Raw genomic sequence first — 27946 nt, 5'->3', positions numbered from 1 at the left:
TGAATTCAAAGCATCAATATTTTGCAAGTCAATAGTAACATCCAAAAACAATTAAAATTACAGAACCATTCTTAAAGTAATTAGCTATTTAACAGTTTTGGCTGAAATTATCATGGTATTTTTTTGCAAGGGAAATTTCTTTAATTTTCATTACATTTTCAATAAAAATTGGATGATTATTTGTTAGTTCTTTGCATGTTTTTGGACAACAACACCACCATGACAAAAAAAAAAGCCAAGAAGCCAAATATGTGTTTGCATTTTATGTCAAAAATTAATTTATTTGACAATACCAATGATTCAAAATGACAGTCATTTGTAGTTGTAACAGGTCTACTTTAATATTACACAGAATTAAATGAAATTTGGCAAAATAGTCTTTCTATATTCTACAAAATATCTCTCATAGTTGCTCCAATTCACATGAAATTTCTTCGCAAAGGCTCTTCCATCAGTTTCTCAGTCTGTATCCGCCAAATCATTTTGCTCAAAATACCTTTAAGAGAGAGAATTGTGATTATACTTCATAAGAACACCTGCACACATTTCAGGGAACCCTAAATCTGGTTATAACAGCACATGTCAGTTACCTGGCAACAATACAAATCACCAAGTTAAGAGCTGACAAACGATCATCGTCTTTGCTCTCCTGGAAGAGAAAAATATTCAGTCTATTTTAGACAACCTATTTTAGGCTGTCAACAAACAAGCTTTCACTTGCTCAACTGCAACGGAAGCAAGGGTGAAAATAGTGATACTTCAGCTTTTAATTCAGAGCAAACCAAAAGGTGTTTACCAGATTGGCACGCACTGTTGAGCAGCGTCTTGCCAACTCTCTGATAAGGGAATGTGCTTCAGGAAGCAGCGGCTTCTCAAGGCACGCTAGTAATGCATATAGCCATCTGCCCTGTGAAGATAAATGTTAGTGTACGCAATGTACAGATAAACTGAGCAAATACAGTTTAATAATACCTTTACATTTTAAAGGAAAACATGGTGTTTTAATATTGTACATGCAATCTATTAAAGTCACCATGAAATCAAAATTCCTGTACTTTATGGAACATTGCAGTATTTATTATAAATTATTTATTTGTGCACATCATTTTTTTTTTATTCATGCACACGTGATCTTTAATCAAAATAACTTCCACTCTTCTCTGATGACGTGTTCACTGGTGCGAGGACGGGACTACCCGTCACTCACCTGAGATCGACCAATAGAAAACCACAACAATCCAATCAATTTCTGATGGACAAAATTGAGTCCCGCCCTACATTTTTTTTCTTGTTCAAGAAGCCGTTTCACTCAGATATATGCAGTGGAGAAAAATTTTCTTGAGTAAAAGTACTTTTTAATGATTTTTAATGTACTTAAGTATTCAAAGTAAAAAGTACTGATCAATGAATATTTATTTAGTAATTTCATATACTTTTATATGATATATTTTCTATAATCCTACTGCTCAAAAAACCTGGGGGAGGGGGAATGCTGGGTTGAACATCATTATGAATTGTCAGTTGCCAGCACTAGTCAGTAAGAAAGATTAGTGGATGCAGATACATAATATGTATTGTATGTTGACAAATAATAAAGACAGACGTCACATAGGGCGAAATGCATAACATTTTAAAATGAACGCTATGCAAACATACTAGTTTTATATTATATTATTTAAAATGGTGGGGAAGAATGCAAGTGCAATATTTGTGTTATTTTAATGTTATGTGGTTTGTTTTACTTAAAATCTACACTGTTGAGATGGTGATATGGACAAGCCCACATTCAAGCATTACAGCTCACCCTTTTACAGTAGATTTAGTTTACGCGCCTTTCGTCGTGTGCACACTCAAACTCAGAGGATCTCCCAGTTCTTGGCTCATTTTGATTCAGACTTAAAATTTCAGTTAACTAGAAACTCTGAACGGATCATTGAATCAGTGAGTTGTTTACACGAGAACAGTCCAATTTGTAAATGGATAGTTTGGTGCGATTAGCAAACCGATTTAACAGGTTAATTGAAAAGAATTCAATTGTGGAATGTAGTGAAGTAAAAGTTTCTCAAAATAAAAATACTCCAGTAAAGTACCAATACTTGAAAAATGTACTTAAGTACAGTAACAAAGTAAAAATACATTACTGTCCACCACTACGTCAGAATAGGAAAGAAAAGACAATTGCGACTTCTGTTTCATGGTGACTTTAAAGACAAACAACTCGTTAAATATATCTTAAAAGACAGTTCCTGATGCATATGGATATGACAAACTGGAGCAATTGAACTCACCAACTGTGGTACAAAGTCTCTCTCCTCAAACCAAATGATTAAATACTCAAGCACCGCAGAGATGGTTGACTGAACAGAGAATATAAATGAAACGACAATTAAATATTAAATTAATACGTGATTTCTATGTGAATGGTCATCACAGCTGCTATTAAATGACAGTTACCTGGTTTAGTTTGCTGACAATGCTCAGGAAAGGAGGGAAACCAGTCTGATAAAAAGGGATTCAAGAACATCAAATCATGATAGAATGCTCATGGTGTGATAATAAATCTACTTCATGTAATCCATTCATGCTGAAATGTGTTGATAATCTGATAAAGGTGGAATTAGTACCTTGACATAATCAAGACCCGGGTTAACGTTGTCTTCTTCTTTCAGCTGAACGTCAAGACAAACATTCTCACCCAAGCAGAACCTCCTCCATCCATCCTCATCTTCAGTTTTGGGCTAAAGGGGGGGAAGAGTATTTGCTTTTTCTTTGCTTTTTTTAAACACCTTTTTCATTTTAAACTTCTGTCCACATATTAATTGTCTTACCATGACAACATTATCATCCAAAAACTGAGCTTTCCAATGCTGACGATGCTTGTTAACACTCTGAAAACAAGAAAGCAATTGACGATACTAGACAGACAAATGCTAGATACCTGATTTCATGATTTTAAAAGTACAAGTAAAAGTAACCAATGCAGTTAAGATTGAACACCTGTCTGATTTCTGAAAATTTGCTGACTTCTTGCTGCTGCCATTTCAAGCTAGGAGAGAAACCTTGAGGTGCGGCCAGACAACCTGTGATCTGTGAAACAAAATATGTTCAATTATTACACACATAACAAGATTTACAACATACTATAAGTATACACACTGTTTAGCCTACTCGTCTCACTCACAGACACATTCACAGATTGTTTCTTCTTCAGCTTCTTTGGATCAATTTGTGCCACAACAACATCTGGAAACAGAGACGCTTCCTTCCTGTAAAATAAATAAATAAATCATACAGTTGCATCTGAAAAATAATTAGACAAAAACAATCTTATAAGAAATATCCTCTTCCCTGTCAAAAACAAAATGCCGCTGTTTGGATTTAAAAAGACAAATACTTAAGAGTCTATGATTGGATCATAATTGCATTGGTTATTATGTATCTAATCTATACAAGATGGACTCAAAACGAACACAAATATTAAGTATTCTACGTAGGCCTACCGAAGGAGCAAATATAAGAAAAATAATAAATATAATATAAAATAATAGAATAAAATAGATGAAAAGAATACATCATATGCAAAACCAAATAAACACAGAAGAAAGTATCTGTGATTTAAGTTTTTTTTAGCAAGTTGTATTTAAATTATATTAATAATCTAAATTGTGCATATTTAGGCATATTCAATATTAAGTTAACCTGGTGCTTATATAAATAAGGTTCTACTTGCGTCTACTTTGAAAAGATAAAATATTGAATAATGAAGATGCAGAATGACTTACTGGACCTGTCTGAGATATTCTTGAGGGTTTCTGGGCGGTTCGTTTAAATTAAATTCATCTGCGTCGCAGGACTCCACGGGCAGGAGTCTGGGCATCAACTCCTCCACATCTGACTTCATGTCTTTGCGTTATTTTCTCTGCGCGATCAAAATAAATCAGCATTCATAAGTCGCTGTTACACGCTCTCTATGTGCTTGTCAACCTCTCCATTTTGAAAACACTGGGCACGATGACGCCCAATGGACGCGACGGTTACCGTGGTGACTCTCATTCGCTCGCTATGACAGATGGAAAGATGTGTAGTACTAGTGACATCTGTTGTTTGGGAGCAAAATATGAAGCCAATGGACTATGAAAACATAATGGATAAGTATATAGAATAGAGTAAAGAAGTAACTTAGAATATTAAGAATTTTAAATGCTATGCACACTTTTTAAGTGACAATATTTGCCCCCTGGAAGTAAATTTCAGGGGCATTTTGATAACTTCATAATGATGATAAAAAAATAAAAAAAAACACACACACATGAAAGACCCATAGTGTCACCCATTCTATATTATGTGAATTGAATCAATAAATTAAATTAAGCATGAAAATAATACCCTGACGGATAAATTAAATAAGGGTTTGTTTTGCTGGCAGAACTTCAGACTCTGCAGACCTTTGCTCATTCAGATACTCCTATCAGTAATCGTTCCTCTAACACTGCAACTGAGTGGGCTGACATGTTACCCAGATGCACTATGAATAAGTTATTATTGTACTGCAAAGACCAATCGATCTATTATATTCAAAACTATAATGAAACATTTTTGACCTGTATCTTTGAATCACTCTCCGGTATGGGTTGTTCATGAAAAGCAGGCTAACCTTCCTGCTGAATATTTTTTGTTTCATAATTTGTATATATTCATAATTACTTTATGAGTAGACGACCACACTTTTAGTCACACAGTTATTATCTTAAATGATTGAACTGATAATTTAACGAGGTTAGTAATATTTAGGCTACTGTGCCTGTTTTACAAGTCTTATGGCCTGTCCACGGATAATTATAACGATTAGCGTATAGGCTACACACCAAAACACTGTTTATTTTAAGCATCCTCTGCAGTTTTTAAATGCTGTCAATGTTTTTATCATTCATCAGCTGGAAAAAATTTTGTAAAAGAGATTCCTATTATATCGTTTCTCTGTTGTGTTGTTTAGTTGTGGACTCTGCTAGATACAATGTTTTAAACTTTATCTTTATAATTAGCGTCCTTGGTGTGAATGGGCATTTATTCACTATAATATCTCAAGTAAAATCCAAACAAGGTTAAAAAAATATATATATATATATATTACTACTTCATGTAGTCTAATATTGTGAAACCTTATCAGTTTGAATGTGGTCCAATGCAAGTTTGTGATGTGGCGTGTGGTGATGTTAATGATTTACTGACAGTAACCTATAATCCAATCTCTGCTTGTCAGAATGTGATCTGCATAGATTGGCTCATTCACTGACAAGACAGAGGGAATGACATTTAGCTGGGATTTAGCTTGGCTTTCCCTCTGACTATTGGATTTTGAAATGTATATATTCTTCTGAGATGAAGGGAATTGCTGGATGAATCCAAACATGGCAGCTGTGCGTTCATTCATTTTGTTTCATGTTGTCTTTGGCTTTTTACACCACGGTTTGGGACTGATTTCAGACTACAAATTATGTGGAGACGCCGAATGTGAAAGTAAGTTGATCATTTATATTCAAATACCATAAAAGGAAAGAGTAGACTGAAACTGTGATGTGTTTACCTGTTCATCTTATAATGGCTTTGTGCAAAATATTTCAATTATGTGATTCATGTGCAAGTTATTGTCATGCTTTCTTATCTCTGTTTCTCATTTCTTCAGGCATGATAAGTCGTGTGCAGGCACAGAGAGACCATACAGCTAAAGACTGCCGCTTTCTAAACCTCAAAAAAGGGGATATGATCACCGTTTTCTACAAACTCACTGGAAAAAGAAATGATCTCTGGGCAGGAAGTGTGAGTCTACCCTTTTCTGGTTCTGTTCTTGATTAATTCAATTGTTGATTAATTAAAAATGCATGTATGGGTTTAATGTTCTTTAAGCTTATTAAGTTTACTGATAAATAAAAACATTATATCATCATTATATTCATGATATTTTACATTTTGCAGATAGAAAAGATGTCCGGATTGTTCCCAAAAGATGCCATCAAAGTTGATCAGCTGTTTATTGATGAGAAAAGGGAAATCCAGGTGCCGACCCAGGTAATGTACATAAAAAATAAAAATAAATAAAAGGTTTTATAAGGTAACCTAAAAAATATGCTTCATGTGATACATCTACATTAACTGGTTTTAGGCTAAAAATATTATTTAATATAATCAAATCAACGTATACAATCAGTTACAAAAACAATTCATAACACCATGAAGTGCAAATTCACCCTGTTTTCTTAATGCATGTTATTGAATGATTCATCCATGCATATGTTTCTTTTTTTTCTTTCTTTTTTTTTTTTTTTACCTTCAAAATGTCATAACTAAGTCTTGCAGTGAAATGAAATGAAAAAATACATTTCTCCAATAATTTTGCCTGCAAAACCCACCCGCCTCTTTCTTACAATTGACTGCAAGCTTGCATTCAGATTTGCCTCCATCCAAACAACTGATGGATTCCCACGCCACACTCCTAAAAATAAAGGTTATTTATTGCCATCAGTAGAACCTTTCCACTGGACCAAAAGGTTCTTTATAGTGGAAAAATATATATTTAACAGTCCTGTTACACATGTACAGACTAAGCACTTATTATAGCAAATACAATAACTGGGTAATAACTACTAACCCTGAACCTACACCTAAACCTAACCTTAACCCATGTAGTTACCTTGTATTACCCAGAACTTTCTTAGGTAAGTAGACGTACTGTAAAATAAAGTGTAAAAAGGTTCTTTAGATTATCAAAATGTTCTTTAAACTAAGAAAATAATGGTTATTTTATGAACTGTTTATACTGTAAGGTTCTTTGGGGAACCAAAAATAGTTCTTCAAAGGCTTCACTGCGAAAACCCCCTTCTTGTAACCTTTATTTTTAATTAAGATTGTATTTTATTTTTTCGATAATCCATTTCACCTGTGTCAAAATACAGAGGAAAAGATCTGTCAATACTTCTCAACACTTCAAAACTTTAAGGCTCGGATCAGTTAGAGATAGATCATTTTCACTTCAGTGTACAGAACTATCTGACTCAACTTATGGTGTGTTGACAAAGAGTTCTTGATCTGACTAATTCTTCCATGTATGCTGATTTGGTTAGAAAAGAGTCTACCCAGAACATAAATATTAATCATAAATTCTCTCCTCAGGAATATGACTTCATCTGCTTTGATGAAAATGGTTCAGTCATTGAGGACAGCACTGCATTTGATGATCTGGAAGATTTCACACAAGAAACCCAAGAAAGCGATATCAATGAAGTCCGTGATAAACCTACTGATAGAGAAGAGAGTGAACCCAGAACGATTTCTGTTCAAGATGTTTCTGATCAAAACAGCCTCAAGACAACAGAAAAAGGTGGGTCTTCATGGATAGGCTCTGCTGTTAATGGATGGTTTGGCAGGAATGAACAAAGCAATGATGAACCACAGGATGAAAGCAGTGAAGAATCCTTCAAAAGCAGAAAAATAGTGATGGATATCGAGGGGAACCACGTGGAGGAGAAGACGAACTCTGGAACGTTTGGTTGGATCAGCGGTGAACTGACCAATGCTTTTGGATTTGGAAACAAGGATCTAAAGACTGACACTCAGGACAATATTGAGAACCCAGCTAATGATAAAGACACCTCATCTCAGGACTCTAGCTCCTGGATAAGTATGGGTAGAGATGTATTGGGCTTTAGTGAAGAAAATACTCCAGCTCCAACTAAACCTGAAGCTGAGATGGCAGATGAAAACACACACATGGAGGACCAAAGCATGCTTAACCCCAGTCAGAACATGGATGTGAATGACACAATACAGAGAGATGAAAACAACCGTGATGACAGTGTGGAGAATGAGGATGGTCCCATGGAGAACATGAGATCAGAAAATGAAAAAGTAGAGGAACAGACGGGGTGGTACGGCAACATGTACAACGGAATTACAAACCTTTACAAAGAAGAGCAAACTAAACAAGATGAGGATGACGGAGGCAAAGACAGTTTGTCTGAGGAAGGAAGCCCTGAATTCGCTACAAACACTGAGAACATTGAAACCAAAGAGTCAGAATCAAGCTCAGAGTCCATATTTTCAGTCAGCGGACTGACATCAGTGTTTAAACTTCCATTTCAGGCAGACACAATAGTAAAGAGAGATGAGGAAAAAACAGCAAAGGAAGAAGATCCAGGTAAGGAAGACTTTGATGAGGAACAAAATAATAGCGAGGATCAAGAAGAAGAAATGTTGAGTGATATTGATGAGCAGGACTCAAACCCAATCGACAATGATGTACTTGTTAAAACTCAGTCACTGTCTGATAAAACAAAAGATAGCATTACATTTGATAGCACTGAAGAATCTAATATGACAGAAGAAGGCACAGACAAGTCAGCAGATAATTTAAATGAAGAAGGTAAAAGTGCAAACAATACTGGTGTTTTAGAGGGAGAGGTGGAGCAAGACATGCAAAGTGATGAGGAAAAGACAGCAAAGGAGGTAGATTCAGGTAAGGAGGACTTTCTTGAGCAACAGAAGTTGAAAAAGGAAGACATGTCTGATGTTGACGATGTTGATTCACTATCCGAAGAAACAATGACTTTAAAAGACAGTGTTGCATCTGATGACATTAGAGAAATTGATGGCTTTTCTCACAAATCTAACACCCAAAATGATGATGATGTTAAATCTGCAAATCATTTAATCGATGTTATTCAAAGCAAAATCAACTTGACTGATTTATCTGATGACATTTCAGAGGACAAGCTGACACAAAGTCTGTCTGATCAAGACAATTTAAACACTATCAAACAGCAAAAAAGTGATTATGATCAAATTAGCACAGACACTGAAGCTGGTGCTGATACATCTGAACTGCCAGAGACAGAGATTCATAATGAGTTACATTATCAAAAAACACAAGAATCAAATGTTTCAGATTTGCACATTGACTCTCATATTGAGACTGTCACAATTAGTCAAAGCATAAATGCGGATTTGAATTCGGAACAGACTGTGGATGCATTATCAGAATACATGAATGAAAAATGTTTAGCTGAAGATTACCACGGCACATCGAAAGAAGATGATGAGTTAGTTATGGACAGAAATAATGAGTTAGTTATGGACAAAAATGACGAGTTAGTTATGGACAAAAAGAATGAGTTAGTTATGGACAAAAAGAATGAGTTAGTTATGGACAAAAATGATGAGTTAGTTATGGACAAAAATGACAAGTTAGTTATGGACAAAAATGATGAGTTAGTTATGGACAAAAATGATGAGTTAGTTATGGACAAAAATGATGAGTTAGTTATGGACAAAAATGATGAGTTAATTATAGACAAAAATGACGAGTTAGTTATGGACAAAAAGAATGAGTTAGTTATGGACAAAAATGATGAGTTAGTTATGGACAGAAATGACAAGTTAATTATGGACAAAAATGATGAGTTAGTTATGGACAAAAATGACAAGTTAGTTATGGACAAAAATGATGAGTTAGTTATGGACAAAAATGACAAGTTAGTTATGGACAAAAATGATGAGTTAGTTATGGACAAAAATGACAAGTTAGTTATGGACAAAAATTATGAGTTAGTTATGGACAAAAATTATGAGTTAATTATAGACAAAAATGACGAGTTAGTTATGGACAAAAAGAATGAGTTAGTTATGGACAAAAATGATGAGTTAGTTATGGACAGAAATGACAAGTTAATTATGGACAAAAATGATGAGTTAGTTATGGACAAAAATGATGAGTTAGTTATGGACAAAAATGACAAGTTAGTTATGGACAAAAATGATGAGTTAGTTATGGACAAAAATGATGAGTTAGTTATGGACAAAAATGACAAGTTAGTTATGGACAGAAATGATGAGTTAGTTATGGACAAAAATGACGAATTACTTATCGACAGATATGAGGCACAAATAGATGAAGTATTATCAAAAGACATCACATTTCACGAAGAAAAGTTATCATATTCAGAAGCTCTTGCGACGGAAATGAGCAATAAACATAAACTGGACACAAACATAAGGCCTTCTGATGAAGGAACTTCTCATATTCCCACTCTTGGAACAGATGAATCAGCTGTTATTAGTGAAGAAAATCTACATACAGACCTTGAGCCAAATTCAGTCCTAAACACCACAGATGATGAGATGGATAATGCCAGGGACTCGCATGATGTGTTACTGGAGATACAAAAAGCAGGTATTGTTAAGGATACTAATTTAGAAGATGAATATGCAGATGAGGTTGTAGTGAATAGAGAGAAAAAGGAATTAGGTAGAGTTTCTGAACCTACAGAGAATTATTTTGAAACAAAAGAGCAAAAGGCTGACAAACAAATCACAAACGAGACTCTGATAGAGGAAACCCATACAAAAAGCCCATCACTGAACACATCTGATGGATCTACTCATTCAAAAGATGGTGGTCATGATCTCAGTTTACCAGAAAATGCAGACACTGATACAATTCTTAACGCTGTTAGTACTGAAGACCCAGGTGACTATACCACTTCCAAAGAAACAAAATTAACAGATGACATCTTCTCGGAGAATGACCCAGTTCAGGATGGCAGTATTAATAATATGATTGATCAACATCAGAGTGTTGAACACAAAGAGGAGACTGACAATGCAAATATGGAGGATCAAAATGATTCAGAACGTGTCACGAAAAGGGAGGAAAGTGATCAAACCGATTCAGAAAGTGTCACAAAAAGGGAGGAAAGTGACACTGGTGCCACCTGGGATCAAAGTGATGATAGTGACATGGCGGTGCAGTCGGAAGATAAAGAGGAACAGGGTGATGAAGAGCGGCCTGGAAGCCCTGAAATTCAAGAAAAAAAGACTGTCAACCATTCTACAGAAACTTATAAAGAATATACAAACTTATATCCTCATCTGAGTGAACAGAATATTCAAGATCTTTTCGATTTATTCGGAGACCACAAGTTATCTTGGCTGGATTCCAAACTAGGAAACACTGATACAGGCCAAGATAATAAAGATCTTGAAGAACTCAGTGACTTTGAACAGCTGTTGGAATACCATATGAAGATGAACACAAAAGGACGTAATCAACAATACAACAGTTTTCCTGGCAAGAATAATATCAATGAATACCCAGCACTACAAAAACTGTATACCCTCTTATCTACTCTAAGAGAGAAATATTCACCAGTGATAACAGAAGTCAGTGTAGAAAGCCAAGGTACTGATGATTCGAAATTGATCATTTAAAAAAAAAAAAAAAAAACTCATTAAGAGCATGGCAGATAATAGATTTCATAATTTGGGTGAATATTGCATGGGACAAAAACTTTTGCATATGTGATTGATGGGAAATCTAGGTTTTGTGATCTTATGGTATAATGTAATAGTTGTCATTTTCTATAATGTTCCCTCTCTTTCATCACAGGGATCAGCGAAGATGGCTGTGTTCATGAAGCATGTCTAGATGTGAATAAGAATACACTAATCTCCTCAACAGAGCTTAAAAATAATCAAGTTACCCAAGACAGATCTGATATAAATGACTTGAGCAACCCTCAAAATGAGCCAGTCACAGAGGAGAAGTACCTTTCAGCGAATGGAGCTAATGTTCAGACCGATGAGCAGGAAATAAAAAAGCATGAGGATTGGGTATCTTCTGAAATCAAGAAAACTACTTCCCAAAACCATGGTCTAATCTCTGAGGAGCATGTTGAATCACAGAACGGTAATCACTTTTTTATATATATATATCATCCTAAAATAAAAAATATACAGATTTTGTCATAACTGTCATTACTCATCCACCTGTTGTTCCAAAACAATTATGATTAAATTACTTTTGATGCGTGACATTCCACCCTATTAAATAGTAAATGTTAAACACTTATGTTTTTGTTCTTTTTGACAGGTGAAGGGAAATTTTATCAAATGGCGGTTTTTGTTGAAGTCACAATTAATGAAATTGCATCTATAGTGGACAAGGTAGGTCTTCATGTGAAATGGTGTAGGGAAAATCTTGCTATTTTAGACAACGGTACACTTGGTGTGTGTTTTTTTAGGCAAATCAACAAATTAACCTAATGTGAAATATATAGCTAGTGTTTTTAAAGTGTTTAAAAAAAGATTAAAATCTTAAATGTCTGTTTTTGCCTTTTAAAATGATCATTTTGACCAATCCCTTTTTATAACAATTAAAATAATACAATGTCATAATTTAGACAAATTATTGATCTTATATAAAAAAAATTCGAGTATGTTAATTGTTTTTAAATTAAGTTTTTAATGATGATCATTATTTTATGTTTATTGTTAAAAAAAATACACAATCACCTAAAGCAATGTTTTAACTAACGTTAGCCATGTGTAAATGTTCTGTACAGTACAGTAAATGTACAGTAGGCCTACATATATGTATCTCCTGATTGTCCCATATAATACTGAGAAGCAATAATTTGAAGCCATAATAGGCTAAATAAGCATTTCATGCCATATTTTGTGTAACGTTACCTCGTGGAAACTGCCGACGACTAGCTGCTAGTCTATTTTCTGTCATGACATGTCGCCAAACAGTGTCATATTTCGCACTCAAGCCAAGTTAATGATATTTAACAGTATCTATTACTTTTATATAACTAAATACTTAGAAAGTAAATTAAGTAAGTTAGTCATTTTGAGATAAATAAGTCGAATTCAGACAAACTCGAGCTGCTCAACCGGTCTCTAGTCAGTGACTTTGTTTATAGAGGTGTATTATATTTACCTGACACACCCACTTATGAAACATACTTACCCACAAAAAAAATATAGACGTTTCATAACCAGCCCATGACAAATATTTTTTCGTGAATGCTTATTGACTAGGCTAATTCCTCAGTGTCGCTAGTAAGTCTGTCACTTTAAAACTCGACCGGGACGTTGTGGCATTCAGCAATTGGTGACGCGTGGAAGAAACCATGACCCTTATAGGGGGAATTAATGTTTTGTGGAATTTACAGTTTTTTTGCATAAAAGCACAATACTGTTTAAATGAACAAAATACGTATTCTTGTATTTTAAAAACAATAAAACAAATAAATCTAGTGTCCTACTTAAATTTTACCGACACAAGCTCTTATGCATTAAGAATCCCCCCCTAAAAAGGAAGAGTGCGCTCTTCCTCTATGCGCACTAGCAGTGCAGAGAGAGCAGCATCCGGCGGCACCATGGCATAACAACAGATAAATTAAAAGATTACAGAATAACTCAGTTTGAATATAATCATGGCAGACGAATTTCAGACCGAGTCGGTCGTCACAGAAGCGACTGACATGAAAGGAGCAGCGAATATTTACTACACAATCGCGGTGGAGAAAATCAAAGATGTATGTGTCAGTGTGTGAATGATGAAACAGCGTTAGTGTGTATGTGTGGCAGCTGTCAGCAGGTGTCACATATAGCTTATTTCTAAGTTAACTATCATAGTACACATAGTTTACTAAAGTGCAGTATTTACTAGATGTATAACGTTACTGGCTTTTAAATGTGTGAACTGCTCTATATTAAGGCAAGTTCTAAGTTAGCTGGTTAGCATTGATGCATCTGGTTCGTTGCTCATTTCATCTTATTTTATCGTTGATTTATTAAATGTAATTATTTACAGATCTAAAACAGCTGACTTTATTTACCAGTTTATAACTGTTTAAATTGTGTAGTGTATTGTTCTTTTACATATTCCAGTGGCATTAGTTTTGGTCAGTTATTGCTGGTCAATGACAAATGAGGATGTCTGGAGATTATACAAATTAGAAATATTTTAGTTTAAACACGTGGTAGGTTGTTATTGTCCTTTTATATAATTTTCATTTGATTTTAATTTAATGAGTTAATGTCAGGTGGTGTAACAGTAAAAAGTGCTAAAATATTTTATTAGCAAATTAGCGATTTGTGTGATATGAATTATTATTCTTTTTTAGAAGTGATAAAAGTTTATGAGAAACTACTATTAGGTCTAAAAGGTCTCATCATAGGAAAGTGGGGTTAGGTTATCTATAGGACATCCTGTTTAAAAGCTTGTGTTCACTTTGTGTGTGTATGATAAAGGGAAATTTTTTTTTTATATTTTATACTTACATTTTTTTGAGAATCAGTATATCTGTTTAACTTCTGTTTTAGGTTGTGTCTTCACTTCCTGACGATATACGGCCTGGCCCTGACTTATATGGACTTCCATGGGAAGCTGTGGTTTTCACAGGATTTTTAGGTTTTTTCACACTGCTTCTGTTCAGCTGCAGGTTCATTAATTCTGTAAGTCAGGCATTTCTGCTCAAGAATCACAATAAAACATGCATACTTTATGAATGTCTTCATTTTACCCAAGTAATCATGAGCTATTTCTATTTTGTTCTGCAGATGAAAAGTCGACTATATGCAAGTGAGTGTTTTCCCATTTCTTTATCTTATTGGCTCTTTTCTTTAAACCTGTCCTTATTACCTGTTTAACTGATCCTTACTGTCATCTCTCAATTGATCCTGGCTGTTGGCCTTTTTCTTTTCTTTTTTGCAGGTAAAGAAAAGCAAATGGCACATAAAGTGGCTGAACTGCTTGATGAAAAGTGCAAAGTGCTGGAGACATTCAGTGAGGTTAAACAGAAGGTGAGAAATGCCATGTTATACACTTTATTTCAAACAGTGGTCTGGAGACCCCCAGGGGGTCGCAAGGGAATGCCAGGGGGTCTGTGAAAAAAAAAAAAAGAATAGATTCAAATAAATAAGTAAATAATGAGTTTAACAGTACGGTACTATAATGTATACTATATATAGAGTATATATGCTATAAATCATTTTACTTGATAGTGACCAAACAAAATATGTTTTACAATAATATTTTAAACATATTTTTCACAATATACATTGGGTCTTTGTACAAGAAACTATATATAAGCCTTGCATGAGAATGATTATTTGGGGGTCTGTAGCATCTGAAAGACTGAAAACCCCTACTCTAAACAATGCTGTCTGTCTGTCTCAACAGTTTGACAAACTAGAGTCCACAATGCAGAACATTGGCATGTCTGCGCAAGCTGCAGAAAATGACAGTTTAGAGGTAAAGACGATCATTATGTGTTTTTTCCCCCTTTAAATATGGGTTTCTCAACAATGTTTGTCTTTTAGGAAGTGTTAATGACTTTTTTAATAACCTCAAATGTAATATATTAGAGATTGTGGTAGCACTTTATTTTACAGTCCTGTTCCCCGTGTACATACTATTTACTTATTATAGTAATTGCAGTAACTAGGTAATAACTAGGTTCTAACCCTGAACCTACCCCTAAACCTAACTTTAACCCACATAGTTACCATTATCCAGTACTTTCTTATATAAGTACACGTAAGTGCACTTACTGTACAATTGAGATTGTATTACACATCGTTGTCACTCAAACTTGTTTGTAAAAAAACAAAACAATGTTTAAAGTGCCCCTATTATGCTATTTTAAAGGTGTATGAATGAGTGAGTGAATGGGTGAATGTGAGGCAATATTGTAAAGCGCTTTGGTGGCCATTGGGTCTGTGAAAGCGCTATATAAATGCAGTCCATTTACCATTTAAAATAGCTTGATCAAGGATCCGGTCTCTCTAAACCCCTCCTCTCTGAGAGCCTGCTCTGCTCTGATTGGTCAGACGGCTCAGTCTGTTGTGATTGGTCTACCGCTTACAGTGCTAGTCGAAAACGAAATGGCCATTACCAAGTTACTTATTCAGCACTTGTATACACAGTTATACAAACAGTAACAATAGCGTCGGTATTACCGTATCAATTCAAATCAGTCCTCATCCTTTGGAAGTTCATGCAAAGTGTATTTGCTTTGCAGCGCCAAACACAGCGTCTTCTCAACATGTCGACAACACAAACCAAACTCTTCCAGCCCTCAGCTACAATTACAGTGCAGGGCAGGTCAAAGTAGACGTTGTTCATGTGCAGCCAATGAAGACTAGACGGACAGTGGACATTATTGCAGGAAATGAGACTGGAATTGGTGACAACTCGTTTCGACAATTCAGAATCTATTCTTTCTTTAGGAGACGATAACTTTATTTGTTGTGCACTTTGACCTTTAAAACTTTGCAGACCTTTTACATTAACACACAGCTATACTACACACTGAATGAAAGGTAAAGCATAATAGAGGCACTTTAAAAAAAACATCTCCCTTACCATTTCACTTGTTACTTGACCCATGTCCAATAATATTGCCCTTAGGTGTCGTCGAAGAAACTTGAACAATCAAATGGTCAGATAAAAAAGGAAATTAAGAGGCTACAAGAAGAGCTGTCCCAACAAAACAAAGCAAGAAAACAACAAGAGGATCAGGTAATGTTGTCATACACACAGATGCACGTTATGTTGCCTGAATCTGTCTAAACGGCTTTTATATCTGTTTTACAGCTTGCTGAACTCGAGCAGATTTTAAGTAATTTAGAAGAGGAAGCTAAAGATCGAAAGTCACAGTTAGAACAGGTATTGACTATGTATATGATTCATATTCAGTCATATTCGTCAAAAATTATATAATTTGTAATTCTATACTGTTACCTGTATTTTCATGTGCAGGACAACACAACACTGAAGATCCATGAGATCAACACAGAGAGACTACAGAAAAACCTGCAGGCGGCCAAAGAAGAGCATGCAATGCTGCTCGAGAGTAAAGCACAGGTGAGATTTGTGTTTGCGTGTTTAGTTTGGAGAGAAAAATGTATATATTTTCAAGCTTTAACATAACTGATATAAAATCACTGTAATGAAAGACTTTTCATGGCTTACATTTACCATGAGTGTATGAATGGCCATCACCTCTACAGCTGGTGCAAGAAGCAGAGGGCTGGGGTGAACGTCTCGGTGAGCTGGAGGAGGAGATGAAAATGTGTGAAAGATCTCATTCTGGCATGCTGGAGGACTGCACTAATAAAGACGAACGCATCAAGGTAAAAACACATCGACACCAGAATAGTAGTTGACTAGTATGGGTTTGTCTAGGATATATGCCAGTATATACACTACTGTTCAAAAGTTTAAAGTTTGTAAGTGCTAATTAAATGTCTGTAAGCCAAAATTTCCGTGCATCCCTATTTCTTATTATTATCAATGTTTAAAACAGAACAGCATTTATTTTAAATATAATTTTTGTAACCATGTAAAAGTCTTTACCGTCACTTTTGGTCAATTTAATGCATCCTTGCTGAATAAAATACATAATTTCTTTAAAAATATATATATTTTACTGACCCCAAACGGTAGTCTATGTGATATAATAAATTGCTATCCAATTAGATGTACACATTGTGAAAAATATATTACAGAGCTACATGATTAATTGTTAAAAGATCGCAATCTCGGTTCAAACACCCACACAATCTTATTCCTAAATGACAACGATTCGCTATTTCTATAAAAAAAGAATTGGGAAAAAATCCAAGTCCAGGCACTCAGTAGGATGCAAATGTTAAAAAGCCTTTATTATTTTTTTAAGGGCTAAAACATAAAAACACCAACGCGTATCGGCACACTGGCCTTCATCAGGGTGTTGCTAACAAACAGACAGAATCAAGCAATATTTATATTTGCATATGGGGATATAATCAAACGCCTTAAACAAAGGTAGACATATTGGATCTATTCCTTGGGGGCCACTAGTCATCCAGGTCTCAATGAAGATTTTGACCTTTCACCTTTTTTGTAATTGTTGCGTCTCAATAGGGACAGTGTATTGCTGTTCGTGAATGATGACTAGTCTTTGAATGCAATGCCTATTTTTTTGTTCATGTTGTTCTAGAACCATCTTGACTATGAAATGGGTAACTAGCCTATTCACATTTTTTTACTTTTGGTGCATATTGTGTGGAGTACACTAGATGTTTGTAGTGGTGTCACTCCTATTTTTCCACTTGGAGATCTCTTATTTTGCCTTGTATTTGTATGGTTTAACCTCTGGCATTAGACATGACCTGAACTATTGCCTCTAGTGGCCAAACAATTGTTGCAAGTGCCAGAGTGGCACACCTGAAATCAATGCAACTATAAGTATTGCTTGATTCTGTCTGTTTGTTACCAACACCCTGATGAAGGCCAGTGGGCCGATATGCGTTGGTGTTTTTATGTATTAGCCCTCAAAAAAATAATAAAGGCTTTTTAACATTTGCATCCTACTGAGTGCTTGGACTTGGATTTTTTTTTCAATTCTTTTTTATGAACATTTAACCCTTCCAAGAGCACTAGACTAGAGGATACAAGGGATATCAGCAGCGCTCCAGCTCCCCTTTGTCGATTCGCTATTTCTATTTAACCTTTGACAAGTACGATCACAGTAAAACATAAATCTATGTTGGCGCTGCTGCTCATCCAGAGAGAGCAGTTGTCATGGATACAGGGCTCCAGACTAGCATTTGAGAGCAGTAGCACCTGTGCCACAAGTTCTACAGATGGGGGCACCAGCACCTGATTTGGTGGCGCTGGGGGGATTTTTAATCATGAAGTTAATTTAATAATTATATATTTATTAAGTTTGATTAATAATCAGATAATTACTATTGTTTTGCATTAATAAGTGAATTTACTAATGATATTGCATGTTTGTTTATTGGAAATTTGACAGTAAAACACTGAGATGGAATTGAGATGCAGATACAATTTACTTTTATTAACAACAGTAATATACAAAAAAACTATGTAAATATTCTTCTATTAAATGTACCATTGTTCTGTAGTATTATACTGAACTGATTGACAGCTTCAGTGATCATAAAAGGAGCGCTCTTTACTTACTTTCTATGTAATTCAGTCACAATTTGAAGCCTTGAGACTTTGTGACTTCCCACTTTTTAAAGTCAAAAAGTGCTCCTCTGCCGCCATCTTCTGGTTATACTGGTAATTTCATGTCTTTAAAAAAAGGTGTTTGTTTGCCACAAAGTGTTAGTTTTCCTACATCTTTAAACTTTTAGTTTTACAAATCATCACATTAAAAATAACATTAAAATTGTATATTTAGAGATTTGAAGTGTTGAAAAAAGTGTGAAGTCCTTAAAATGTGCTTGAATTTCACTCTCTAAAGGTAGTACGAACCCTGAGATGAATAATGTAAAAACATTCGACTATTTCTGCCACAAAACCATGGTTACAGTTAGCATTGGTTGTTTGACATAGCATTGCTATGTTAAATCCATGGTGAATGTTTGTGGATTGAAAAGCCTTCTATAACTTGTTAGTTTATGGCAGAATTCTGTGCCAAATTTGAATGCTTCTCACTAGATCTCGCAAATGCTTCTCACTAGATCTCGCAGTAGCAATGTTATTAATACAGCTTTTATCAGTTGGGCAATAAAGTTGTGGCACCAGTGCGACCACTAACAAAATGTAGTCGCACCAGCAGAAAAAAAGGTTGGAAAATGCGACCATTGGGTCACAGTCTGGATCCCTGTGTAAAGTTATGAAACGGCTTCACAAACAGTTTTTTCAACCACACAGTGTCATGCATATCGGTCTGTCCACCGATACATTGGTCTGTCCACACAATCTTGTACCCAAAACTGCATTTCAGTAAATCTGCATTTCTAAAAATCAGTCCCTGACAGAGTGCCTTTTGAAGATGAGAGATTGGGATTCTGAGGACGAGAGCAGCTTTGATGGCAGCACTAATACAGCTGGAACTGAGAATGGAGACAGTTCAGGTGGGAATATTGTTAGTCTGTTTTTAAGTCAAGACTTGAAGTATCGTCTCATGAATTTTGTTATGCTTGCAGAGTCCCATAAGAAGCAAAAAGTACAGAAACTCATTGAAGCAGCCAAGGTATTCCTACTTACATCCTGGTTGTCTCAAACATAGTGAACCACCTAGATGGCACATATGACTGCCAAACATGATGTCTAGGATGGCAGCTCATTAGGTTTTGAAACACAACCCTTATGTGTCAGTTTAAATGAATAACTCCTGTCTACATCCAGAATATTAATAGAAATGATGCTATGAATAAGCGAGTCCTTCTTTTTGTCACAGATGAGTGCAGACTTAAAGTCCATGGAGGAGGACAAAAACAGGGTGTTCGCCAAACTTGCAGATGAAATGAAAGCCAAAGAAGATCTCCAAGGTAAACCGTTTGGTTCCACAACAGTTCAAACAGGTTTTTAAGATACATTAAACTTTTAATTTTATATATTATTTTGTTGATTTAAAAGAGTTTTGATTGGTTGTAGAAAGACAATGTGACCCATTCATACATGGGAAGATCTTTAGGCACCTTATGATTTTGTTTCTGATTAATTTGTAGTCTTATCTTGCATCACGATGGATTTGCTTTCAAATTCAAATTTATTTATAAAGCACATTTAAGAAAACAACCAAAACCAAAGTGCTGTACAACACAGGTCACAATAAAACAAGTGAAACACATAAAACACAACAGCTCTCATACTGTGTTAGACTCTAAAAGAAGATTAGACTTGTTTTCTTGTTTCTCTGTATTCTAAGAGGGGATCAAACAACTTGAGGGGCAGAAGGAGGTGTTGGAGTCAGAGAGTGCCAGCTATTCTAGTGAAAGCCAGAAACTCCAGCAGAAACTCCAGATCATGACGGAGATGTACCAGGAGAATGAGCTCAAACTGCACAGGTTCGGACCGAAGCACAGAATCTGCATCTCATAAAACACAAACTTCATCTTCTACCCATTGTCTTTGCACTTTGCAGTCTCTTTTTTTTCATTGGAACAACACTAATGGCAATAATTCAATTATTTCTTAAACTCTGGTCAGGTTGTTGACGGTGGAGGAGAAGGAGCGCTCGCAGAAGGAGGAGAAGCTCAACAAGGCAGGCAAAAAGATCAGTCTCGCTGCGGAGGGGCTCGTCACTTATAGGTGAGAGCAACTTGTTTAGCACACACGAGGAAGTCACGTTAAGTACGTTTGAGTATGTGTTTAAATAAATGAAATGTGCTCTGAGAAGGGCAGGAAACATAATGCAAGATGGATGTTCACCAAAACAGGAAGTTTACATTATAGTCTCTTTCACTATGTTTAAATAGACAGCGAGCCAAAGACCTAGAGGAGGAACTGGACCGGACTTCACAGGCTTATAAGAATCAGGTGACACACTTAAAATTCCTTACAGAGTTACAGCCTCTGTCTATGATTTATATATATATACACACATTTGGTGATGTTAATCGCTCAACAGCCCTAATTAATGTATATATAAATATATATATATATTAGCATAATATTATGATAGACCATTGATATAATAAATAATACAAAATATAATAATTGAAAACAATATATACACAGTTATTTTATATAAATATTTATTATTTATGTAATAAATATTTATTATACAAATATTTTTACTACAAATTAGACACAAATCTTAAAATGTTTAAAACCTGACTCATGTATAATATCCTGTTGTTGTTTTTTAGTAATATTTATTATAAACATTTTTCTTTTTTTCTACCAGATTACTTCTCATGAGAAAAAGGCTCATGATAACTGGGTAAGTTGTTTTCAGACCACTTAAGTTTGATCTATATCAGTTAGTACATAAGTCAGTAGCTTACAGATGTGTTTTGTGTCTGATACTCTCTGTATTCTGAATTGTCTGGTTTATAGCTAGCCGCAAGGGCCGCGGATCGAGACCTGGCTGATGTCAAGAGAGAAAACGCTCATCTCCGCCAGAGGTGAGATTGGCTAGAGAGTACTTTACTTTAGTGTTTTCTATACAAGAGAAGCAGCATTTATTAATACATATGAATGCGTTTACAATTACAGGCTGACTGATGCTCAATTTAAAGTCGATATTCTTGATAAGGATATACGAGAAGGCAGACCTTTATTTAGAGGTCAGATTCTCTGCATTTCCCTTGCATAGTACATGTCTCTCTGTTTAAAGTGGTATTAAACATGAGATGCATTTCCCCATGTCAAAGGTGAAAGATCTCCATATGGACCCTCTCCTCTTGGCCGACCATCCTCAGAAACACGGGCCTTCCTGTCCCCTCCTACACTAATGGACGGCCCCCCTCGACTCTCACCTCAGTTTGTTCTGGGTCCAGGCAGAGGTGATATACACAAATCCCTTCCTTTTAAATTCTGGGAAATGTCTCTTAGCTAGTGTGAGCAATGTGATTTATTCATTGCATTCTCAGTCTTTAGTTTAGCACGGTTATCTAGCTATATTTTGTGTGTTTGTATCACATGCATGAATCCTGTTCAGTTCCCATAAAATATAGTTGACATGTTTGCATTAAGGGTAACGGGTCTGATTTCTCACGGTTTGCTTTGCTTTGCTTGGTTTGGTAAATGCTTGATGCGTGGCTGTTTCTGATGGCTTCTGTAAATTCAGCTTCATCATCGGCACCATCACAGGAATATAATTTATATATCCAGTACCATCTTTACAACTCCTCAAGTGACTATTAGTATCTATGAGTTTTTTTATCCTCTTTAGGTTATTTATGGCATATCAATAATAGTTAAACACCTGAGATGTACCAGTGACATTTTTTTACGGTACAAAACAATGCACACTAAACCGTGGGCAACAAACCATTCCCCAAGTCTGCATATAGTCGAGTCTCTTCATGTTTTATTACATTGTTAATTTTTTGTTGGTTGTCTCCCTTTCCTCCCTTTTCCATTCTTAACTTCCTCAAATATTTGTATGTGTTGTCTCTCCACTCCATTCATCTTCCTTCACTCTCACTGTCACATAATCAGCATCCCGAGGCATGGTAGAGCCCCCTAGTGGTGGGCCAGACTTTGAGCGGAGTGGCCCTCACTCTGATAGTGGCTCACTGTCTCCCTCCTGGGACAGGGAACGCAGGGGCCCTCCCGGCCCTCCAGGTACAGTGATGTTCCCACTGCTCTGGCTGTCCTGTAGCAGGATGAAATGCTTCTCTAGCTCTCAAAAGTCAAGAACCATGAGCACATTAACATAAGTGCTCATTTTTACATATCAGTATTCAGCATTCAGTAGCTTTCTTCACGCTGAGGTTAGCCAATCATAACAGGTCATTTACATGCATAGTCTTAAAGGTGCAGTATAGCAAAAAACACCAAAAAGAGCGAGGAAATTGTTGCGTGAAACTAGATTATAATGCAAGACATTTTTACTAATATTATAAATTGACTTGAATTGAGGTAACACTTTACTATAAGGTTCATTCATTAACATTAGTTAACATGAACTAATAATGAACATTACTTCTACAGCATTTATTAATCTTAGTTAATATTCATTTAAACATTTACTAATACATTATTAAAATCAAATGTTTTATTTGTTAACATTAGTTAATGCACGGTGAACTAACATGAACATGAACGACTGCATTTTTATCAACTAACATAAAAAATGGTTTGTTCATTGTTAGTTAATACATTGACTAATGTTAACTAATGAACCTTATTTTTAAGTGTTACATAAATTGAATTGAAAAAAATAAATGCTTCAAAAATGTAGAATATGCAAACAATGAGGCTCATTTGCTCATTTCAGTGTCAGTTTGCTATTTATTTATTTATTTATGAATAGCAATTATTGAACTGTCTTGTGCTTGTAATTTAGCCAACTGTGTGAAGTGAGGCTTATATAAAGGTGTTTCTGTTACTGAAGCTCAAACTCAGTTATTCAGAGGTCGCTGAGAAACGCTGACTCAGCCGCACAGCTCATTGAAGAGTCGCAGAACTGGGCCTTCTTTGTTCTAGACGTTTCTGCGTTTTTGGCCAGTGCGTCAGGCTTTGTCCCACTGCCCCCTGCTGCTCCTCACTGCTGGGCCTAATACTGTGGCTTCAGCGCAGTCATACTGCAGGCATGGAGAGCACAGGACACCACTGTATTTTAATGTCATTATCATCATGGCCAAACCTACAGTGGTGGTTTTTCATTGTGTGTAGTGCATCATTACCATTGCATCCTCTGTGTTCATCAGCCAATTATTTTCAGATGTACAATAATAATAACTTAAGTCTTTATTTGTAATGCAGGGAACACTTCTTCTTTTTTACAGTGGCCTTGTTACACGTTACATGTAGTTACTATAGTAATAATTACTATAAATTGTGCAATTACATGCAACTAACCTTAACCAAACCCTAATTCTAAGCCTAACCTCAGTTAATAATTGTTACACAGTACTTAAATGTACAATTACACTGTAACACGGACATCTTCAAAATAAAGTGTAACCGTAATGCACAATGTGTTCGAAAGATTGTAGTGTTTAGTTACATTTAGTTATAATAATAGTTATGAAATAACTAAATGAATGTATTTTTTTATTATGTTTAGGTCACCCTCTCCCAGATCCAGGTTTGGCATATAGAAGGCCTCCTCCCGGTCTGTATCCTATGGGTCCTTTGCCTCCTAGATTTCCGTACTTGAGTGATAAATCAGGTGAGCCTTTCCATGTGACCTCTTCTACAATATGTTTAACTTCTCCTCTGCTTCTCTTAAAGGTCAACTGTAACTGTAGAATTATAAATAGCCCATATGACTCATATATATATATACAAGCCTAACATAATAAATAATAGGGAAAAACTGAGCTCCATATTTCCATGGTAATTCGAGTACCATTATTGGCAGAAACTCCCTGCTGACTTGTTTTTATGTAGCTTGTGTAATGGCATTATCAAAGCATGAATGAGCACTTTTTTTTCAACAATCCTCAAGAATTAAATGAAAATGTAAGATTGAGACTTTGGCTCACAGATCCTTAAAGGGGACCTATTATGCCACTTTTGACAAGATGTAAAATAATTCTCTGATGCCCCCAGAGTGTGTATGTGAAGTTTTAGCTCAAAATACCCCACAGATCATTTTTTACAGCATGTTTAAAAGGTCACTTTTTGGGGCTCAGAAAAACGCATCGTTTTAGTGTGTGCCCTTTAAATGCGAATGAGCTGCTGCTGCACAGCACAGGGGGCGGAGCCTCACGAGCTCGCGCTCAGTTCATTTCGGCCCGGAGTCGGACAATAATGCCTACAGAGCCAGATGATATATGCTGTATGGAGATGGAACGGGTATAGTTTAGTTTAATTACAGTTATAACTTATTTGTCATCTGCTTGTTGTATCCACTATTAATGCAAGCCTGCTGTAGCGGACCCCGTCCGAATGATGGCCAAAAATATACTGATGAGTTTAATAAAGTTTATTGTAAAAAGAAACAATAAACAAAAGAAAACCAGAAAGTCACCGTAAGAGAGCTAAGTAACAGTTAAACACAGTATAAGAAGTGTGTAAGTACATAAACAAATTTCGATAGAGTTGAGGGAGCATTTTCTCCGAAAACTAAATGAATCCACCTCGTCTTCAGCGGCTGGCTCAGATTTCGAGAGGAAATAGAGAGAGCTATGTGGATTAATACATCCAGCCGCACGACACCAACAACGCTTGGGAGACACTCTCGTCAGTGCAGATGTGTGGCGGATGTGTATAACTCGCTGTGAACTCGATCAGGGCGGTTCTATGTTAAGACAACATTCGTGGGCGGGGCCTGTGGCTGTTGTGACGTCACACCAGCCCCATGGCTGAAAACAGGTCGTTGGGAGACACTGCTTATGATTTATGGGGATTTAAAAAAAAAGTATTTTTATCACTATAGGGTGTTTTATCACTATAGGGTGGTTGTGTACACACACGGCCAACACACATTTATGTCCAAACACCATGCAAAAGGGAATTTTGCATAATAGGTCCCCTTTAAATTGTTTACTCTCTGCTTTTCTTTTTCAGATCCATCATTTCTAAGAAACAGCTCATCTATCAGTGAGAATGAGAGCAGAGACGTGAGTAAACCTCTCTGTGCTATATCACTCGATGGAGTTTTTGTACACAGCCATAACTGAAATGTCTTCTCGCAGGGTCCTCACATGATGCCTGGTGACATGAGATTGCCCCCGGATCCAGATTCAAGAATGGGACCTCTTCCTGGTCCCCCGTTAATGGGAATACCTCCACCGATGGACCCCAGGGACCCACGTTTCCCACACAGGGGCCCTTATGGACCTCCGGAGTTCTTTCCCCCTCGTGGGCCTGGAGTTCCCCCCATAGGCAGTAAGTTCACTTTTTCCACTTGTGTAGGTGGACATTTTTGTTCAAATGTCAGATTAAAGACAAAGTGTTAGTGCATTTGAAGCAAATTTAGCTTTTAAAATGTGAGGGGTTTTTTACACATGAAAAGCATATTTATTGGGAAATAATTCAGATTTGAAAAAAATATATAAATAAATTGGATAAATTATTTGATCGATAAAGTTGATTATTATTGGTTAATATTATTTGGCAATTATTATAAAAATTTTACTAATTTATTATTACTCAATTTTTGCTATTTTCAGTCTTATTATTTGATTATTTGTTCTAGTTCAAATCGATCGTTTATCATCATTACTAAAACACTTTAAGCTCAATTTAACTAATATATATTTATGTGTGTGTGCGCGCCAGTTTTGACAGTGTTCTAGTACAAATTGATAATTTATTATTATTATGTTATTATAGACTTTTGCCATTTTCATTTATTACAAAATAAGACTCCGCTACTTGGATTTTTATATTTATTATTAATTATTTCATTATTATAATTTTTTTAATGGACATTTGAGGTAGAATCAAATTAGAGTTTTGAGTATTAATATTATTATTACACTTATTACACTAACTTTTGCCATTGGATTTATCACATTTATTTATTCCATTATTTAATCTATATACATTAATGGGAATTTGTACAAAAGGCTGCATCATTAGTTTTCAGTCTGATTATTTGGCAGTGTCCTAGTACAAATTGATAAAATATGATCATTATTATTATTATATATATTACACTTTCATTTTTTCCATTTGATTTGTTACAAGTTCAGACTCAGCTACTTGGATTCATTAATTTTTTACACATTTATTTAAATGATATGTATACTGTCTTAGTACAAACTGATAACCTTTAGTACCATTTCCTCTAGTGCGAGGGCCACTTCCCCCTGGAATGTTTCCCAGAGCTCCAATGCCGCTCCCTCAACGTATGGGCTATCTTCCACCACGACATCTGGACAGTTTCCCCCCTGGACCGCCTCCCAGACCCTCCCCACCAGGCAGCGAGCAGCCGCCCAACCAGTCGCCCTCTCCTCATGATGTCATCTGATCTTCCCATCTCACGCTCTCTTCCTCCCCGGCAGACTGTTTTTCAGCTTCCTGTTGTGCTCAGGGGGTGTTTCCTTTGATATGTAACCACAGTTGCCTTGTGGTTATTTTGTCTTAGTTGAAGCTTGTTTGAAAGAGCAAGCATGGCAAAGGATACAGCACATACCACTGATTATTTTATGAAGAAGTTGATGTCTGTGTTTCAGGTACAGTGTAAGTGTGCAGCCTTTCTGAACCTTGTAGGTAAAGTGTACAACGTCAATGAGACTGCCTTATAGGAATATAGGTGCTCAGGTGCTTTTTTTTAATTGAAGGTAGTTGATGAAAGATCCTCATGTTTGTCAGACTGTATATATAGAAAATGTACTAAGTATATATTGTGAATAGGATGTTGTTGAAACCCAGACTTTGGTAACTAACTTGATAAATCCAACAACTCAGTCCAGAGAACCGTCCATGTAGCGTATATATATTTATAGTTTCCTCAAATAATTCATGCCTTAAAAAAATACACGGTCTGATGAAATCATGTACATTAATAAAGATGTCATTGGATTACTTTCAGTTTTCTGTGCTAAGATATAAAGCTAACCATGCTTCCCATAATCATGAAAAACTTGGAAATATCCAGGAAGTTAAAAAAGTGTGATTTTCAGAAAGAATGCATAATATTAAAATGCTGGTCAATACTGATAATAGTTTTCATATGCCTGATATCTGATAAATGGTTGGCTAATATTTAAAAAAAAAAGTATACTATTGTCT

The 27946-nt window shown here is 35.7% G+C and overlaps 2 protein-coding genes across 3 annotated transcripts; one reads left to right on the top strand and one right to left on the bottom strand.

Moving 5' to 3' along the window:
* Nucleotides 1-249: 249 nt before the first annotated feature.
* On the bottom strand, nt 250-12931 carry gemin2 (gem (nuclear organelle) associated protein 2). 2 transcript variants are annotated; one of them, XM_079633988.1, is made up of 12 exons: nt 10764-10846; nt 10132-10203; nt 3783-3919; nt 3182-3266; nt 2998-3087; nt 2829-2888; nt 2625-2738; nt 2455-2499; nt 2289-2357; nt 797-907; nt 591-649; nt 250-496 (listed from the first exon to the last, which is right to left on the bottom strand). In XM_079633988.1, exons 3-12 carry the CDS (start codon nt 3899-3901, stop codon nt 460-462), a joined length of 789 nt encoding a protein of 262 aa, XP_079490114.1. In that variant the 5' UTR covers nt 3902-3919; nt 10132-10203; nt 10764-10846; the 3' UTR covers nt 250-459. The 2 variants fall into 2 exon arrangements, with proteins under 2 accessions (XP_079490114.1, XP_079490113.1); XM_079633987.1 differs by lacking the exons at nt 10132-10203; nt 10764-10846 and adding an exon at nt 12803-12931.
* Nucleotides 3897-27739, top strand: mia2 (MIA SH3 domain ER export factor 2). The gene is made up of 29 exons (XM_079632150.1): nt 3897-5517; nt 5684-5817; nt 5974-6066; nt 7168-11230; nt 11438-11737; nt 11921-11994; nt 14164-14295; nt 14401-14422; nt 14555-14643; nt 15023-15094; nt 16253-16363; nt 16439-16510; nt 16604-16708; nt 16855-16977; nt 19611-19716; nt 19789-19835; nt 20043-20133; nt 20514-20652; nt 20795-20896; nt 21064-21124; nt 21495-21530; nt 21647-21714; nt 21806-21876; nt 21964-22095; nt 22754-22879; nt 24327-24431; nt 25775-25827; nt 25903-26095; nt 27004-27739. The coding sequence occupies exons 1-29, from the start codon at nt 5397-5399 to the stop codon at nt 27180-27182; spliced, it is 7020 nt and encodes a 2339-aa protein (XP_079488276.1). The 5' UTR covers nt 3897-5396; the 3' UTR covers nt 27183-27739.
* Nucleotides 27740-27946: the final 207 nt, after the last annotated feature.

Source organism: Phoxinus phoxinus (assembly GCF_949152265.1).
Source record: "Phoxinus phoxinus genome assembly, chromosome: 13".
Taxonomy (NCBI): Eukaryota; Metazoa; Chordata; class Actinopteri; order Cypriniformes; family Leuciscidae; genus Phoxinus; species Phoxinus phoxinus.
The sequence above is the reverse complement of the archived record's forward strand: the minus strand, read 5'-3'. Positions and strand labels throughout refer to the sequence as shown.